The 16784-nt window shown below is 40.9% G+C and overlaps 1 protein-coding gene across 1 annotated transcript; it reads right to left on the bottom strand.

The window, feature by feature from the left end:
* Window positions 1-2989: 2989 nt before the first annotated feature.
* LOC135466492 (ER degradation-enhancing alpha-mannosidase-like protein 2) lies at window positions 2990-16732 on the bottom strand. Its single transcript, XM_064744004.1, has 10 exons — window positions 16625-16732; window positions 13092-13202; window positions 11811-11956; window positions 11504-11629; window positions 11060-11271; window positions 8208-8349; window positions 7605-7729; window positions 7161-7305; window positions 6759-6880; window positions 2990-4474 (listed from the first exon to the last, which is right to left on the bottom strand). The coding sequence occupies exons 1-10, from the start codon at window positions 16630-16632 to the stop codon at window positions 3152-3154; spliced, it is 2460 nt and encodes an 819-aa protein (XP_064600074.1). The 5' UTR covers window positions 16633-16732; the 3' UTR covers window positions 2990-3151.
* Between the last annotated feature and the right edge of the window lie 52 nt (window positions 16733-16784).

Genomic DNA, 16784 nt, shown 5'->3' with positions numbered 1-16784 from the left:
AGCAGGCGTACTTGTGCTGACAAGTCAGCAAGCAGGCTGTGTATCATTGAGAGAATGTTACTTACTGTGGCACACTGCATTGCACTGCCAGAGTTTTGTAACTTTCTGTTGTTTGAAGCTTGGCTGGTTATTTATGGCATGACAAGCCTTTACATGTAGTTAACAAGAAAGTTCTTTATACACATATGAAGCTAAATCTTTTCTCTTCCTTTCCAAAGGGATGTTTGCATATCCCGGATAATGATAATGCTGAGCTTACCTTGGCACATACACTGCTCTATGTATGGTTTATATTGGTGTTTTTGCTTGCCAAAACACTTGTTACATTCTTATGTTTGAAATGTATATCTAAGTTATGTATCTTACCTATGTTATGGTTATTTGCTGCTTGCTTTTAGATGGTAACTTGTTAGGTTACTGCTGTATATATGTCCTTCTCTGGTCAATATTTGGTCATTGTGGTTGGTGTTTAAATTTTTGTACATGTAGTCCTGCACTTAAAAGTTGAGCCTTGAGATAGTGACAGAAACTTACACAGTACACCATATACATGCCATATTGGAATCAGTGAGAGACTTTGCCATGTCAAGAAAATCCCTTCACTTTACTCAACTCACTCCTGGTTATTTGTACATGTACATCTTTATTTGTGTGACTGGTGTTAAATGTGATATGGTAGTCAGAAATATTTCACCTTTTATACTTACGGGGGTAAGTCACTAAGAAACCTCCCTATAATGGGATGCAGAAATACTATTCTTCAATCACAATTTAAAGGCCAATTGCCCAATGACACCTGCACACTCTGCAGACAGAAATTCTCTGTGCAAAGCCGAGATTGAGCTTGCGCCACAGGTCTGGCATAACGAAGTCACATGGTCAGATTCAGCTTCCATTTTGTGTGAGAAAGATGTGAGGTGCTTTGGAGGTGTGCTGGTTTCCTCTACCCTTTAGACTATCTGCAGTCTTAAGTGGCCCCTATATATTGGAGGAATCAATCAGAATCAACAATATGTGTCACTTGAAAAATGCTTAACTTCAGGTGAAACAGAGCGATGGTCCAGACAGAATGTCATCAGTAATGGTGTTTAGGCTTACACCAGATCAGTATATTCACCTTGAGTGCTAAAGCAGACATTATTTTCCTATGGTCAAAGACAATGGTCACAGATTTCTGGCCAGAACATCAATTCTTCAGTGACACTATAAATATATTACTATTACAATAATTTTTTATATAATCCTGATCATAGAGACTTTAAACTTTGCCTGTGCCCACTGCAGAAGTTGTTGATACCAGAAAACTGTGAGTGTTGCCAGAAAGGAAGTTAAGTAAAACCTGGTCCTAGTGGCATGGTACAGGAGCTTCGTGTAATGCAGAAGGATTGAATCTTGGGGATTCACAATCAACTTAGGCCTACGACCTATTTGTGCAAGCAGCCAGTGGTGTACATGTACAAGGTATGCCATGTCATAACACCGCAGTCTAGTGTGAACTTGACAAGCAATTGCAAATATCACACAAAACGAACAAACATGATTTCTAGTTAATCTTCCTTGCCCTGAATGTGAACACTGATTGTAAATATACAAGTACAGAACATACAGTAAGTTAATGTGTTTTCACACACTCATATAAATAATGCACTATTCTAATACAGGACCAGTAAATCTTACACTGTCCATGCACATTCACTGTTAAGGTGAATTATAACTATTTAACTTCTATTGGTGGACATGATAAAATGTGTGCCACTACAGATGCAAGGGTATTGCAGTTTTTCTCCTTTTGGATGTACAATCAAAAACTAACCACACCTTAAGTGGAACATGTCTTCACTGAAATACCATACAGCATATCACAGGTCCTGTCTATATTTAATATTTCACCACAAAGAATCCTTCTGTAGAATGTATATACATATATACAAAAGACTAGCAGCTAATGTAATGATTCACAGCGATTTTGTGTACAAAAAATACTAGTGCAGAAAACTGATCACTTGACATTCATTTCCATCAGGATATACAAAAACCCATTTCTAATGGGTTTATATCACCACACAGAGTAGATAAAAGCATGTAAATGTATATCACTGCACAGAGTAGAACATAGGCATGTACACGTATATCACTACACTGAGCAGAATATAAGCATGTACACGAATATCACTACACTGACTAGAATATAAGCATAAACACGTATATCACCACACAGAGTAGAACATAGGCATGTACAGGTATATCACTGCACAGAGTAGAACATAGGCATGTACACGTATATCACTACACTGAGCAGAATATAAGCATGTACACGTATATCACTACACTGAGCAGAATATAAGCATGTACACGAATATCACTACACAGAGTAGAATATATGTATATTACCGCACAGAATAGAATATTAGCATGTACAGGTATATCACCACAGAGAGTAAAATGTAAGCATGTACATGTATGTATGCTTGGGGTTTTATGTCATACTCAACAATGGATGGATCCAACATGTCCAATGTTCCACCACGTTATTTTTCATTCCATTCCCTGTGAGAGCAAGATTTAACATTTGTAATCAATGCGTGGGACATCTGCTTGACATATCTGTAACAATACTGCTTATGATTGGTAAATTGCCTGTTCTTGATTGACAGTTCGGAAAGGTCTGTTTTCCAATTATATGACGTAGAGGAGTCATTAGATGTGCACAAATAGTTATTACAGTAGAAAATCCTTTCTTATGTAAGAGTATGATTATCATACTTGTATGCATGATGTATTATAAGTACTCCATGATATGTTAAGTGGGTAATTTCATAATCAGTGATCCAACTAGGGACTGAAAGTCTTGTGCTATGCCTGCCAGAGTGAACCAACCATCCAGATACTTGTGCTATCCCTGCCAGAGTGAACCAATATATATATATATATATATATATATATATATATATATATATATATATATATATATATATATATATATCTCCCATAACTAACAGTTCCATGTAGAATGGTCCCCTTCTACCCTTTCACTGTCCACTCTGCTCTACTCCCCAAACATCTCTCCCATGATGGACAGGCTCATGCGGAATGGCAGAGCGAGGCAAACCAACTGCTCTGGCTTATCGTCTCCAAATCTGTCCACTCTGCTCTACTCCCCAAACATCTCTCCCATGACGGACAGTCTCATGTGGAATGGCAGAGCGAGGCAAACCAATTGCTCTGGCTTATCGTCTCCAAATATAGGATCATCAACTATACTTTCTGCCTCTGACTTTTCATCTGTCCTCGATTTCCCTTCAGTTCTCGATTTTCCTTCAGTTTTACTTCCAAAACTGAATCCAGAATTTCCTGAGAACGTATGTTCTGAGTTTGAATTTAAAACATTTCTAATCATGGTAGCCAAGGCCTGCACTTGGGCATTGACTGTTGTGAGTTTCTCAGTTTTATCATGAGAAGAGTCTTGGTGACTTGCTGCAGTGCTGCCTGCCTTGCCTGCCTTACCTGCCCCTCCTGATTGTATACGCACCCACTCCCCATCCTGGGTGACTGTGATCTCGTCCTCGCTTTCCCCTGTCCCATCGGCTTCACCAATGCCCTTATTTGGTATTTCTGCTGCAGATGGCTGTTGCGCTGTTCCATGCCTTCCTTCCACCTTTTTGTCTGAGGTCTCCTTTCTTCCCAAAGATTGCACAAACTCTGTCAGCCGACTGAAATCTACATTCAACTTAGAACTCACTTGTTTCATTAGTTTTTGTGTCTTCTGATCAAACATGAACTGTTTCGTCATGGAATCCTCTTGTCCTTGCTTACCATCCGTGGAAACTGACGAGCTTTGAGCTGGTGATTTGTTTTCAGAAGTCATCACGACAACACTCTGATCTGACCCCTCAGTGTCAAAGGAGTCCTCTTCTGTGGCACTGACACCGTCCTGACGAGATATGTAATGTTCTGCTGAATCATCAACACTGTAGTCTTCCTCATCTACATCGGCACCTTCCTCATCAAGGGCTGATTCGTCTTCTGTCTCAGCAGTTGTCTCCCCCTCATCTGGGTGTGTGTCACTAAAGGGCTGCAGCACAGTTTTGGGCTTATTTGGCTGCAGCTGGATGTTTTTCCTTCTTTTCTCAAGTTTGCCACCAGCAAAGAGATCAGCTGATGGATCTACTATGTCCAAAAGAGTTAACAAATCTAGATTATCATGCAAGTCTTGAAGAATTTGGTCATCTTGCTTTTTCTGAGCACTACAACAGTACATAGCAGCCATATCTATTGGATGTGCCTCTGTGTTAAAGACGTAACCGCCAGCATCTAAGACACATTCTCCATTTGGGGTCTGGACCACATCCCCATGGTTACCAGTGTTGTGAATGAAATGATCTGGTGTGAACAGAAGATACAAGTATTTTGTTGTCTCTGCCAGAAAAAATGATTCCATTCTGTTTTCTAGGGAGTGACTTGTAACATCTTTCACCTGCAAGTAAGATCAGAAGACGACGAAAATGTCAGGTTTATCACATGAACATGGGGAAAGCCTTGACAGCTTATCACCCATATGCCAATACACAAGGAGTATGTTTTCACTGGGTGTTACTTTTTTGCAGTGAGTAACTCACAACAGATATGTGATGATGAAAATACCATGATACTTACCAGCACGTGGGAATCATAATAAAGCTGATCCACACACAGGTACACAGACTGAGCATGTGGGTATCATCATGAAGCTGATCCACACCCAGGTACACGGACTGAGCATGTGATAATCATGAAGCTGATCCACACCCAGGTACACAGACTGAGGATGTGGGAATCATGAAGCTGATCCACACCCAGGTACACGGACTGAGCATGTGGCAATCATCATGAAGCTGATCCACACCCAGGTACACGAACTGAGGATGTGGGAATCATGAAGCTAATCCACACCCAAGTACACAGACTGAGCATGTGGGAATCATGAAGCTGATCCACACCCAGGTACACGGACTGAGCATGTGGGAATCATCATGAAGCTGATCTACACCCAGGTACACACACAGACTGAGCACATAGGAATCATCAAGAAGCTGATCTACACCCAGGTACACGGACTGAGGATGTGGGAATCATGAAGCTAATCCACACCCAAGTACACAGACTGAGCATGTGGGAATCATCATGAAGCTGATCCACACCCAGGTACACAGACTGAGCATGTGGGTATCATCATGAAGCTGATCCACACCCAGGTACACGGACTGAGCATGTGATAATCATGAAGCTGATCCACACCCAGGTACACACACAGACTGAGCATGTGGCAATCATGAAGCTGATCCACACCCAGGTACACACACAGACTGAGCATGTGGGAATCATCATGAAGCTGATCCGTACCCAGGTACACAGACTGAGCATGTGGGAATCATCATGAAGCTGATCTACACCCAGGTACACGGACTGAGCATGTGGGAATCATCATGAAGCTGATCCGTACCCAGGTACATAGACTGAGCATGTGGGAATCATCATGAAGCTGATCTACACCCAGGTACACGGACTGAGCATGTGGGAATCATCATGAAGCTGATCCGTACCCAGGTACACAGACTGAGCATGTGGGAATCATCATGAAGCTGATCCACACCCAGGTACACAGACTGAGCATGTGGCAATCATGAAGCTGATCCACACCCAGGTACACACACAGACTGAGCATGTGGGAATCATCATGAAGCTGATCCGCACCCAGGTACACGGACTGAGCATGTGGAAATGATCATGAAGCTGATCCACACCCAGGTACACAGACTGAGTATGTGAGAATCATCATGAAGCTGATCCGTACACAGACTGAGCAGATGGGAATCATTATGAAGCTGATCCGTACACGGGTACACAGACTGAGCATGTGGCAATCATCATGAAGCTGATCTACACCCAGGTACACAGACTGAGCATGTGGCAATCATCATGAAGCTGATCCGTACACAGGCACACAGACTGAGCATGTGGGAATCATCATGAAGCTGATCCACACCCAGGTACACGGACTGAGCATGTGGCAATCATCATGAAGCTGATCCACACCCAGGTACACGGACTGAGCATGTGGCAATCATCATGAAGCTGATCCACACACAGGTACATGGACAGAACATGTGGGAATCATCATGAAGCTGATCCACACCCAGGTACACAGACTGAGCATGTGGGAATCATTATGAAGCTGATCCGTACACAGGTACACAGACTAAGCATGTGGGAATCATCATGAAGCTGATCTGCACCCAGGAACACAGACTGAGAATGTGGGAATCATCATGAAGCTGATCCGTACACAGGTACACAGACTGAGCTTGTGGGAATCATCATGAAGCTGATCCACACCCAGGTACACAGACTGAGCATGTGGGAATCATGAAGCTGATCCACACCCAGGTACACGGACTGAGCACATGGGAATCATCATGAAGCTGATCCACACCCAGGTACACAGACTGAGGATGTGGGAATCATGAAGCTGATCCACACCCAAGTACACAGACTGAGCATGTAGTTCTCTCATGTCTGCGTGGTTACACATGAATTGGATGTCAAGGCCTTTCAATGTAAATAGGCCTTTGAGGTGAAATCTATGTGAAAAGGGATGAAAGTTGTTGTCATCACACGGAATAAAATGACTTAACCATTGGTGATCTCACAAAAATCTGAGTCATCCAACTCTGCTCTGAATGGTCATAGATTGAGTAAACGGTGAAGGAAAGTTGACTTACAGTAGCAAAGCCACACGCTGTCTTGGTGCTGTGTTCAATGGCCTCCAGCACATCTATGCCTATCTCCAGCATGTACGGGTCTCTCGTGGCCCTGTACAGGTACATAGCACTCTCAACTAGCTCTACAACATGGCCCAAAAACAAACATCCAAATACTGTCATACTGTCAATACTGTCATCAAGTAGGGCATGGGTGGGGAGCTCCGTGACTGAGGGGATGAATATTTAGAGTACTGAAGCTGTCTGCCTTCATGCAACTAATTTGTTTCGCAAGAAAAAAAAGGTGACATTTTATAATGATAAAGTACCATTTATCTAATTACATACAATTCATCAAACTGTCACTACTGTTGAAACTGACATACTGATTGCAGATAAATGTGCCATGCACACAAGACTTACCTGGCCTAAGTGGGTAGCCCTCCCTGCCCTGGTGTGCCTCGCCTTTAGGGATGTTGTAAATCTCAGGTGTGAAGCCAAACTGCCGCCAGACCTGGTGGAAGTTGTGGATGGTCTTCACAGCCTTCTCAATGTCTCCAACAAGACTCTGTCAACAGTTACACCGTTATCAGAAGTTCAGCTCTATAATGTTTTCTCAATTATTCATAGTAACACCAGAAGTGTATTCGGACTAGACTACTTCTACCCCTAGTAATAGCTTCTTGAAACTCCCTAGGTGAAAGTCATTTGAATGGTGAGAATTTACTGGTTTATAAGGCTTTCACGCCTACCAAAAACATAGATCCATCTGGACTTGCACTGCCAGTGAGTGGAGTGATTTATCCAGACGCATGATGAATCACACACACAAATGTACACTAAGAACCACAGCACCCTCCTGCATACCTGCATTCCAGGCCAGAAGGCATCTAGAGACTGAAACACTGGCAGAGTTATTCCCCCTTTCTTCATGTTGGCCCACATGTACCAATCATCCCTTTTCACATAGGTTTCCAAAACAGACTCATATTCTGTGTAAACAAACGATAAGAAATGTTCAAATGTTGCTGCACACTGTTTACTAAAGTAATTGTTGACAGAATACTATATCAAGGCAAACACATATGTATATATTGCTCACAAAATAAATCTGACTATAAAACCAGTAGGGGCCTCCGTGGCTCAGTCGGTTAGCGCGCTAGCGCAGCGTAATGACCCAGGAGCCTCTCACCAATGCGGTCGCTGTGAGTTCAAGTCCAGTTCATGCTGGCTTCCTCTCCGGCCGTAAGTGGGAAGGTCTGCCAGCAACCTGCGGATGGTCGTGGGTTTCCCCCGGGCTGTGCCCGGTTTCCACCCACCATAATGCTGGCCGCCGTTGTATAAGTGAAATATTCTTGAGTACGGCGTAAAACACCAATCAAAAAAAAAAAAAAAAAAAAATAAAACCAGTAACATATCTGTAGCACAAAACAGAGCATTGTAGTTACAACCAGTATCAGTTAAACTAACCTCTATACATTTTTAAAAGCTCTGTGTTCTGGAACATGACTGCTCCTTTAACGAGATACTCAAAGTAGGAATCCACGCCACCCCCAATTCCCCCCTCCGTGGCCGTCCACTTGTTACTCTGTACATCAATGTGATTACCAACCTGCACACAAGAACACACACATTCAGAAAACACAGTTTTACAGTAATATTTTCAATTTAATCAAGTCTTATCTCAACTAAAGATGGATGAGGCCCTTAACTGTCTATTAACTGTAGTCAGGATTAAGTGTTGTATTAGGCCTAGATTGGTATTGGTATATGCCTGGCATTAGTTCTAATTAAGTGTCATTAGTGTTGTATCAGGCCTAGACTGGTATTGGTATATGCCCTGTGTTAACTGTAGTCCGGACTAAGTGTCATTAGTGTTGTATTAGGCCTAGACCGGTATTGGTATATGCCTGGTATTAGCCTGGACTAAATGTCATTAGTGTTGTATGAGGCCTAGACTGGTATTTAGATTTAACCCTGGCTTAACTGTTTTTTTTTTTTTGAACAGCCGGTCCCTGAAGAACAAACACATGACCCCAAAGAGTAGATTAACAACCATCCCACAATAGAAGACAATGTATTATGTAGGATTACCAATGATTTTGGCATTAAATACCAATCAAGTCATGAGCTGATTTTGGCATTAAACAACAATCAAGTCATGAGCTGATTTTGGCATTAAACAACAATCAAGTCATGAGCTGATTTTGACATTAAACAGATTTTGACATTAAACAATAATCAAATCATGAGCTGACCTTGGCATTAAACAACAATCAAATCATGAGCTGATTTGGCATTAAACAACAATGAAGTCATTAGCTGATTTTGGCATTAAACAACAATCAAATCATGAGCTGATTTGGCATTCAACAACAATGAAGTTATTAGCTGATTTTGGCATTAAACAACAGTCAAATCATGAGCTAATTTTGGCATTAAACAACAATGAAATCAAGAGCTTATTTTGACATTGAACAACTATCAAATCATGAGCTGATTTTAGCATTAACAACAACCACATCATGAGATGATTTGGCATTAACCAAAAATCAAATCATGAGCTGACGTCTACTTGGCTCTGGATTGTGCTATTCAATGACATGTAGGGGATATGCACATCCACTTTGACATTGTTGACACTCTCCATTTTGATGTGAAAATGTGACCTATATTCGACAAATTCTAAGGTAAAAAATTGTCATCCTAGTCTGGCTGTACATGGGGAGGTGTGCCGGCAACCTGTGGATGGTTGTGGGTTTCCCCTGGGCTCTGCCCAATTTCCTCCCAACATAATGCTAGCCACCATCGTATAAGGGAAATATTCTTGTGTACAGCATAACACATCAATCAAATCAATGAATAAGCAAAACTTTAGTCAACCAATTAATCCCTTGTTAAAACCTTAATCCATGGTGTGAATTGTTCAATATCTTGTTTATTGATAAATGATCATAAACAAGAAAAGCTGATTTGACCACTACCCTATACCTGACATAGACAGTATGACCTTGTACTTACCACTCCTACAAGTGACCATGTACTTACACTCTTACGGATGACCTTGTACTTACCAATCCTATACACGATCTTGTATATGTATTGACAACTCCTACAGCTACAGATGACCTTGTACTTACCAATCCTATACACGATCTTGTACATGTATTGACAACTCCTACAGCTACAGATGACCTTGTGCTTACCAATCCTATACACGATCTTGTACATGTACTGACAACTCCTACAGCTACAGATGACCTTGTGCTTACCAATCCTATACACGATCTTGTACATGTACTGACAATTCCTACAGCTACAGATCACCTTGTACTTACCAATCCTATACACGATCTTGTACATGTATTGACAACTCCTACAGCTACAGATGACCTTGTACTTACCAATCCTATACACGATCTTGTACATGTATTGACAACTCCTACAGCTACAGATCACCTTGTGCTTACCAATCCTATACACGATCTTGTACATGTATTGACAACTCCTACAGCTACAGATCACCTTGTACTTACCAATCCTATACACGATCTTGTACATGTACAGACAACTCCTACAGCTACAGATGAACTTGTACTTACCAATCCTATACACGATCTTGTACATGTACTGACAACTCCTACAGCTACAGATCACCTTGTACTTACCAATCCTATACACAATCTTGTACATGTACTGACAACTCCTACAGCTACAGATAACCTTGTACTTACCAATCCTATACACGATCTTGTACATGTACTGACAACTCCTACAGCTACAGATGACCTTGTACTTACCAATCCTATACACGATCTTGTACATGTATTGACAACTCCTACAGCTACAGATCACCTTGTACTTACCAATCCTATACACGACCTTGTACATGTATTGACAACTCCTACAGCTACAGATGACCTTGTACTTACCAATCCTATACAGGATCTTGTACATGTATTGACAACTCCTACAGCTACAGATCACCTTGTACTTACCAATCCTATACACGATCTTGTACATGTACTGACAACTCCTACACCTACAGATGACCTTGTACTTACCGATCCTATACACGATCTTGTACATGTACTGACAACTCCTACAGCTACAGATCACCTTGTACTTACCAATCCTATACACGATCTTGTACATGTATTGACAACTCCTACAGCTACAGATCACCTTGTACTTACCAATCCTATACACGATCTTGTACATGTACTGACAACTCCTACAGCTACGGATGACCTTGTACTTACCAATCCTATAGATGATCTTGTACATGTACATACCACTCATATGGACAACCTTGTACATACCAATCCTATAGATGATCTTGACTTCCAGAGTGCCCTTAGAGCTCGCATCGCAGTTTCCTCAAAGACTGGATCGCCCGTGAGTCGTGACAGTGCCCCAAACTCCACGATATACGTCCCTACCCCTGCTGTACAGGTCACGGCAGTCTCCCCCTTAGGCACCCCATACTTCAGGTTAACTGTGCCGTATGGCATCCCAGTTGAAGTGTTGAATGCTGGAAGATTTAATCCAATATTCTGAACTTTCAAAACAAATAAATATAAACTGAAATAAAACAATCAGTTTCAATGTTTATGTGTAAATGTTTTGTTATAATATCGAATGATTTCTCATTTATATTTATTTACTCCTGCCATTGGTGTTTCATCATGTACTCAAGGTTACAACAAGTCTGTAGGCGAAGGAATCAACAAATCTAAGTTAACAAAGTTGTCTCACTGTGTTACCTGGCAAAAGGCGACGAGCCACATTTTCAGCTTGCCTCAGCAAAGGGCCTGAACATGGCCAGCCAGGCTCTAGGGTCAGACCAGCTCTCTTTGAGAACAGGTGAGCTGACAGGAGACCACCTATGACTGAGAAAGCATCAACAAGTAAGTCAACCTAACCAACACATTCCCCAGTTCACCATATATGTAATGCAGGTGCTTTAATTAAATTGTACACTTCAATAATATTACAATTTTTGAAACATAGAAAATTACAAATAACATTAAACCAGTCTCTATAGTTTGGATTTGTTCATTTAACTCTCACCTCTAATGTTTGTCTCAAACACAGATGCATTAATATCGATGTCAAAATTGATTTTGTCGATTAACAGCTCTGCCACCCTCTGAAACTCAGAGTAATTCCCCATGACAGCCAGGGTGTCGAGAGCATCAATCAGTGTAAGAGAAAAACTGAAACACAAAGCATTGCATATATATGTCAGATTTAGCAGTTAGTTTCCAAAAATGGCCAATCGAGTGTCATAAAGCGCTTTTTGTCACCATTGATCCTCATAGAATGAGGATAAGGGAATTTATGAATTCCCTGTCCAAGGTTAGGTATTATTCCATCCCTCATGTGTTATCACCAACACAATAAACATCTCAGTGGCTACACTCACAGAAACTTGGTTACCTTAACCTAAGCACAGTTAACACTGTATTTTTGGTGTCTGGCAGGTGACAAATTTAAACTTAGTTGATTTGGAAGTCAAATATGACTTTCACAAAACACAAAACTGTGTGGCATAAGGCCCAGAGAGTAGTCTAGAAAACTGAGTCTGGTTTCAGGCAAATCTAAGATCCTATCAGTATTATGGACTGTTAACTTTGCACACCGTCCAGCTTTTAGATCAGGCATTTTTATCCATACATGATGCAAACCACAACTCCAAGAAATGATGATTGGGCAAAACACAACTGTAACACATATCCTACTTATACTACAGCCTAAGTTTCAACAAGCATTACACAGATAAAACTCACAAGGTTTTAATGTCAAACCTTTCTTTTGGGCTTAACAGTGCTTTCAACATTATTTAAGTCACATCACAGCAGTTTACGCCTGTAGCACACCCCTTGTCTCCTTGAAGACACCAGTAGACAGGATGTAACTAATTGGCCATCACAGTGTGGTCAAGGGATGGGAGCAGCAGCTGAAACATACTAGAACTGAACACAAAACATACTGCCCTGCACAAACCAAAACTGAAAGTGATACACAGAACACAAAACATAATGCCTTGCACAAACCAAAACTGAAAGTGATAGACAGAACACAAAACATAATGCCTTGCACAAACCAAAACTGAAAGTGATACACAGGACACAAAACATAATGCCTTGCGAAAAAAACAAAACTGAAAGTGATACACAGGACACAAAACATAATGCCTTGCACAAACCAAAACTGAAAGTGATACACAGAACACACAACATAATGCCTTGCACAAACCAAAACTGAAAGTGATACACAGGACACAAAACATAATGCCTTGCATAAACCAAAACTGAAAATGATAGACAAGTACAATACAGTTACATGTACCTTCCCCAGGTGTCATGCCCATCACATGTCAGGGGTCGGAGTTCATCATAGGGATAGGCATACTTCAGATACCCGTCATAGGCATGATGAAACATTTTAACCACCCTCTCCCTGAAACAAGAACAAACAGACAAGAAGCTGTATATCAACATACATAGGTCATTCCGGGGGAAGTATATATCAGCATGAGCAGGAAAACACTGCGTGTTGTACCACCACTTCAAGCCCACCCTTACAGCTTGGTCCTATCCCCTTGGAGTCCCTCCCCTAGTACTTCTTCAATTAACAACTAAATAACTAGTTTCTGTTTAAATTTGTATCAGCCATGTTTCTTCTTTTCCGACAAATTCTGGGAATAGCGAAGTTGCGAACAAAAGGTTATGTGTTAGTTTTAGAGTTAAGTGAGTGACATAGTCTACCCACTACATGTAAGTTACATCAAAATATTCTTTGTATATGACGCAGCCAGCAAACACTATTCAACTAAGTAAACTCTTCCACCTGTAATTCACATGACTGCCAGTTAGGTTAGAATGAAATGTATTCTCCAAACCTTCTACTGGACATTAAATGATTTATTTATTTCATTGCTGTTTTACGTCATACTCAAAAAATATTTCACTTAGACAGTATCTTTGAGGTAGGAGAAAACCGGGCTCAGTAACCCATGAGAATTCGCCCATTGCTGGAAGACCTCAACAATGCCAATGATGTACAACAAGTTGGTCAGCAACAATGACCCTTTTAAGTTTCTGTGATCTTGTTAGATTGTATTATATCTCTCACAACAGTCCATCTAGTGTCCAGTTCTCTTAAAATTCTGATATTCTTTCTTAAACAGTACCGTAGATCATGCTTGTACTTTGACTTCATTGTAGTTTTGTACTCAACAGGGCCTGTTATGGAATCAGGTTCTTGGGAGTTCCGCATGGGGGTGCTCGCACATATATCGGACATTGGAGTTTGAAACCTGGCGGCGAAGGGTCTTCACGTATGTAAGTGTGGGGTTAATGGAGCGTGTTCTCAATTAACACATCCATGACGAATTTTGTTTTTAAGTGAAATATGAAGAAAGCCATCATTTGCGTATGGTGTTCTAGATTTGTACTAAGTACACATGAGTGCTTAATGCCAGAAGATGGACATTGTTTAAATCAAAAGGATCATATTGATGACAACTAAATCCAGATTAGGACTCCAGTCTCGAGATGTCTTGGTGGGTGGAGGTGGGTAGGGGGTTGTCATACCAGTTCATAATCTGATTAGCTTTAATCTCATAAAGCCATTTTGTCACGTTAGTGGTAAAGACATGCTCACGCATATCAACTACCACCAGTATGAGCACAAATTAGCCTAGGCCCTACATCTCTCTGTACATTTCAGTATTGCCTGCCTTCTCAAAAGCAAATTTGTTCATAGAAAACGGACTTCATATAGGCCTACATTTTATAAATAGTGTTTACATGGATACTTTATTTATTCCTTGACTTTGACTTTGTGCGAGATGGATGACTTGCTAATAAAAACCTACCGTATGCACACGTTTGGCCCTATTCTGTAAGACAGATCGGAAGCTAAAGACCATGTGATCTCCTCAGTAACAAACGGCATGGTTGAAGAAAAACGGTCCTCCCAATGTTATTGCATTGGAAAATGTCTTTTCTGAATCGCTGTCAGCGATTTTTTATCCGTTGGATTTGTATAATTTTTCCAGATAGTCTGAGTATTTCTGCTGAGTTATTGTGATGTTATTTTGTACAGCTCGCCCTTATTGGTCGCTACCAAAGTGGCAAAAAGTGACCTTTTCCCCAATGCTTTAACATTAGGGGGCCATTTTGTTTTAGACACGAAAGGGTGGTCACATGTCCTCCGACATCCAACTGATCTTACAGAATGCCGGTGTTACCAGTAAGCCTGTTTTAGACATAAATGTGCCTTTCTACATGATCCTACGGCACTGCGACAAGGCTCGTGTATAGATAGGTGCCATCAGCGCAGTGATTTCCCCCCAAATTTGGGGAAGATTGTTGATTGAGGAGTATCAGATATTTAATAAGCATTTTCAGATGCTTATTTTCCTTGAGTCTAAATCTGTATAAATGGCATATAAAATCAAGCAACTACCTCCATCTGAATTAATCAAAAACATCCAAAATAAAAATGAACTACTTACTCACGTATAAGCTAATGAATATTAAATTACTCAACATGACGGCGGCCATGAAAGGCGGCATGAGCAGAGAGTTTGAAGAAGTTGTTGCGTATGCCAAGGTAAGCAGTGGCATTTCGGTAGAGTTAAAGTCTTGTATATCAGCTTATGCCTTGGGTCATCCAACATCGAGAACACAGTGAAGAACTCACGATACATATTGTTGTATCCCCTAAAAACACAGCAAGGTACACACAATACCTATTGTTGTATCCCCTGTGAACACAGTGAGGTACACACAATACCTATTGTTGTATCCCCTGAGAACAGAGGGAGGTACACACGATACCTATTGTTGTACCCCCTGTGAGCACAGCAAGGTACTCACAATACCTATTGTTGTATCACCTGTGAACACAGCGAGGTACACACGATACCCATTGTTGTATCCACTCTGAATTCTGTTCTGCAGAATGAAGCATTAGGTGTTAATGTATTTCAGCTTGAGCATGGACAGATATGATAATAATACCCACAGATGCCTGTCACTCGCGCACTGTTCAACAGTTCGTTATGTTCGCCATTCGTGCAGTTGTTTACATAATCAGATCAGGTGACGTAATGCACGAGCCTCGCTTTCGACATCGCTGTTGTTAAAAGTATGGCATCCAAGTCTATTTGATATATTTATCTGATTGGTGTTTTACACCGCACTCTGAAATATATGACCCCAGCCAGAAATGTAACCTCAACGGAGGCAGCAGGTACATGTCTATTTTAGGATGCTACATGCGTTAACCTTACACTGTGACACGTGTGCTAGTTAACGCTTAGTGTGATCTACATAAACTACTGACACGTATAGATATCACCACAAAAGATAAGACAACAAATATGCAAAGGTAAAAATGTTTTGTTTTTTTTTTCAACTGATAACACGCTGCATTAGCCCAACGCTAATGAACATGTACATGAAGGCTGTTTACCGCCAAGATTCTAACCCCGATTTCCGGTATATGCACGAGCGCCCCTACGTGGAACTCCCGAGAACCTGAATCTGTAACAGGCCCTGTAGTAGTTACAGATTCACATACACTGACGGATTTACTGACAAGAAGGCCTGCAAGAATTTGTCCAAAGTAATATAATGTATTGTCCTCATCATGAAGAGAGTCAAACGAATTAAAATCCATGAAGTCATGAAAATTAGCACAAGTAAAAATTGTAAAATTGTAACTTCTTAAAATGGTTGAAACTTATAATAACATAATTTTTGTGAATTATTGCGTGACCATATTTCGTTCCCCAGATGCAGACGACACAAGCAAGACGTGACATACAATACGCATAAATATTCACGTTCATATTTTTATGAACTGCATACCTGTACATGAGTAAATCTTTTTCCTCGTAGGCCTTCCCTTTTGTGCTCCACTGAAGACCTAGCAAAACTATTAAAGAACTGCTGACAAGGATAGAGTAACATACTTTCATCGTAATGCCAAATCAAAATCTCGTTCTCGTTTACCTCAGCGCGCCACAAC

Source organism: Liolophura sinensis, chromosome 6, assembly GCF_032854445.1.
Source record: "Liolophura sinensis isolate JHLJ2023 chromosome 6, CUHK_Ljap_v2, whole genome shotgun sequence".
Classification (NCBI taxonomy): domain Eukaryota; kingdom Metazoa; phylum Mollusca; class Polyplacophora; order Chitonida; family Chitonidae; genus Liolophura; species Liolophura sinensis.
This window is presented reverse-complemented; position numbering and strand designations above follow the sequence as displayed.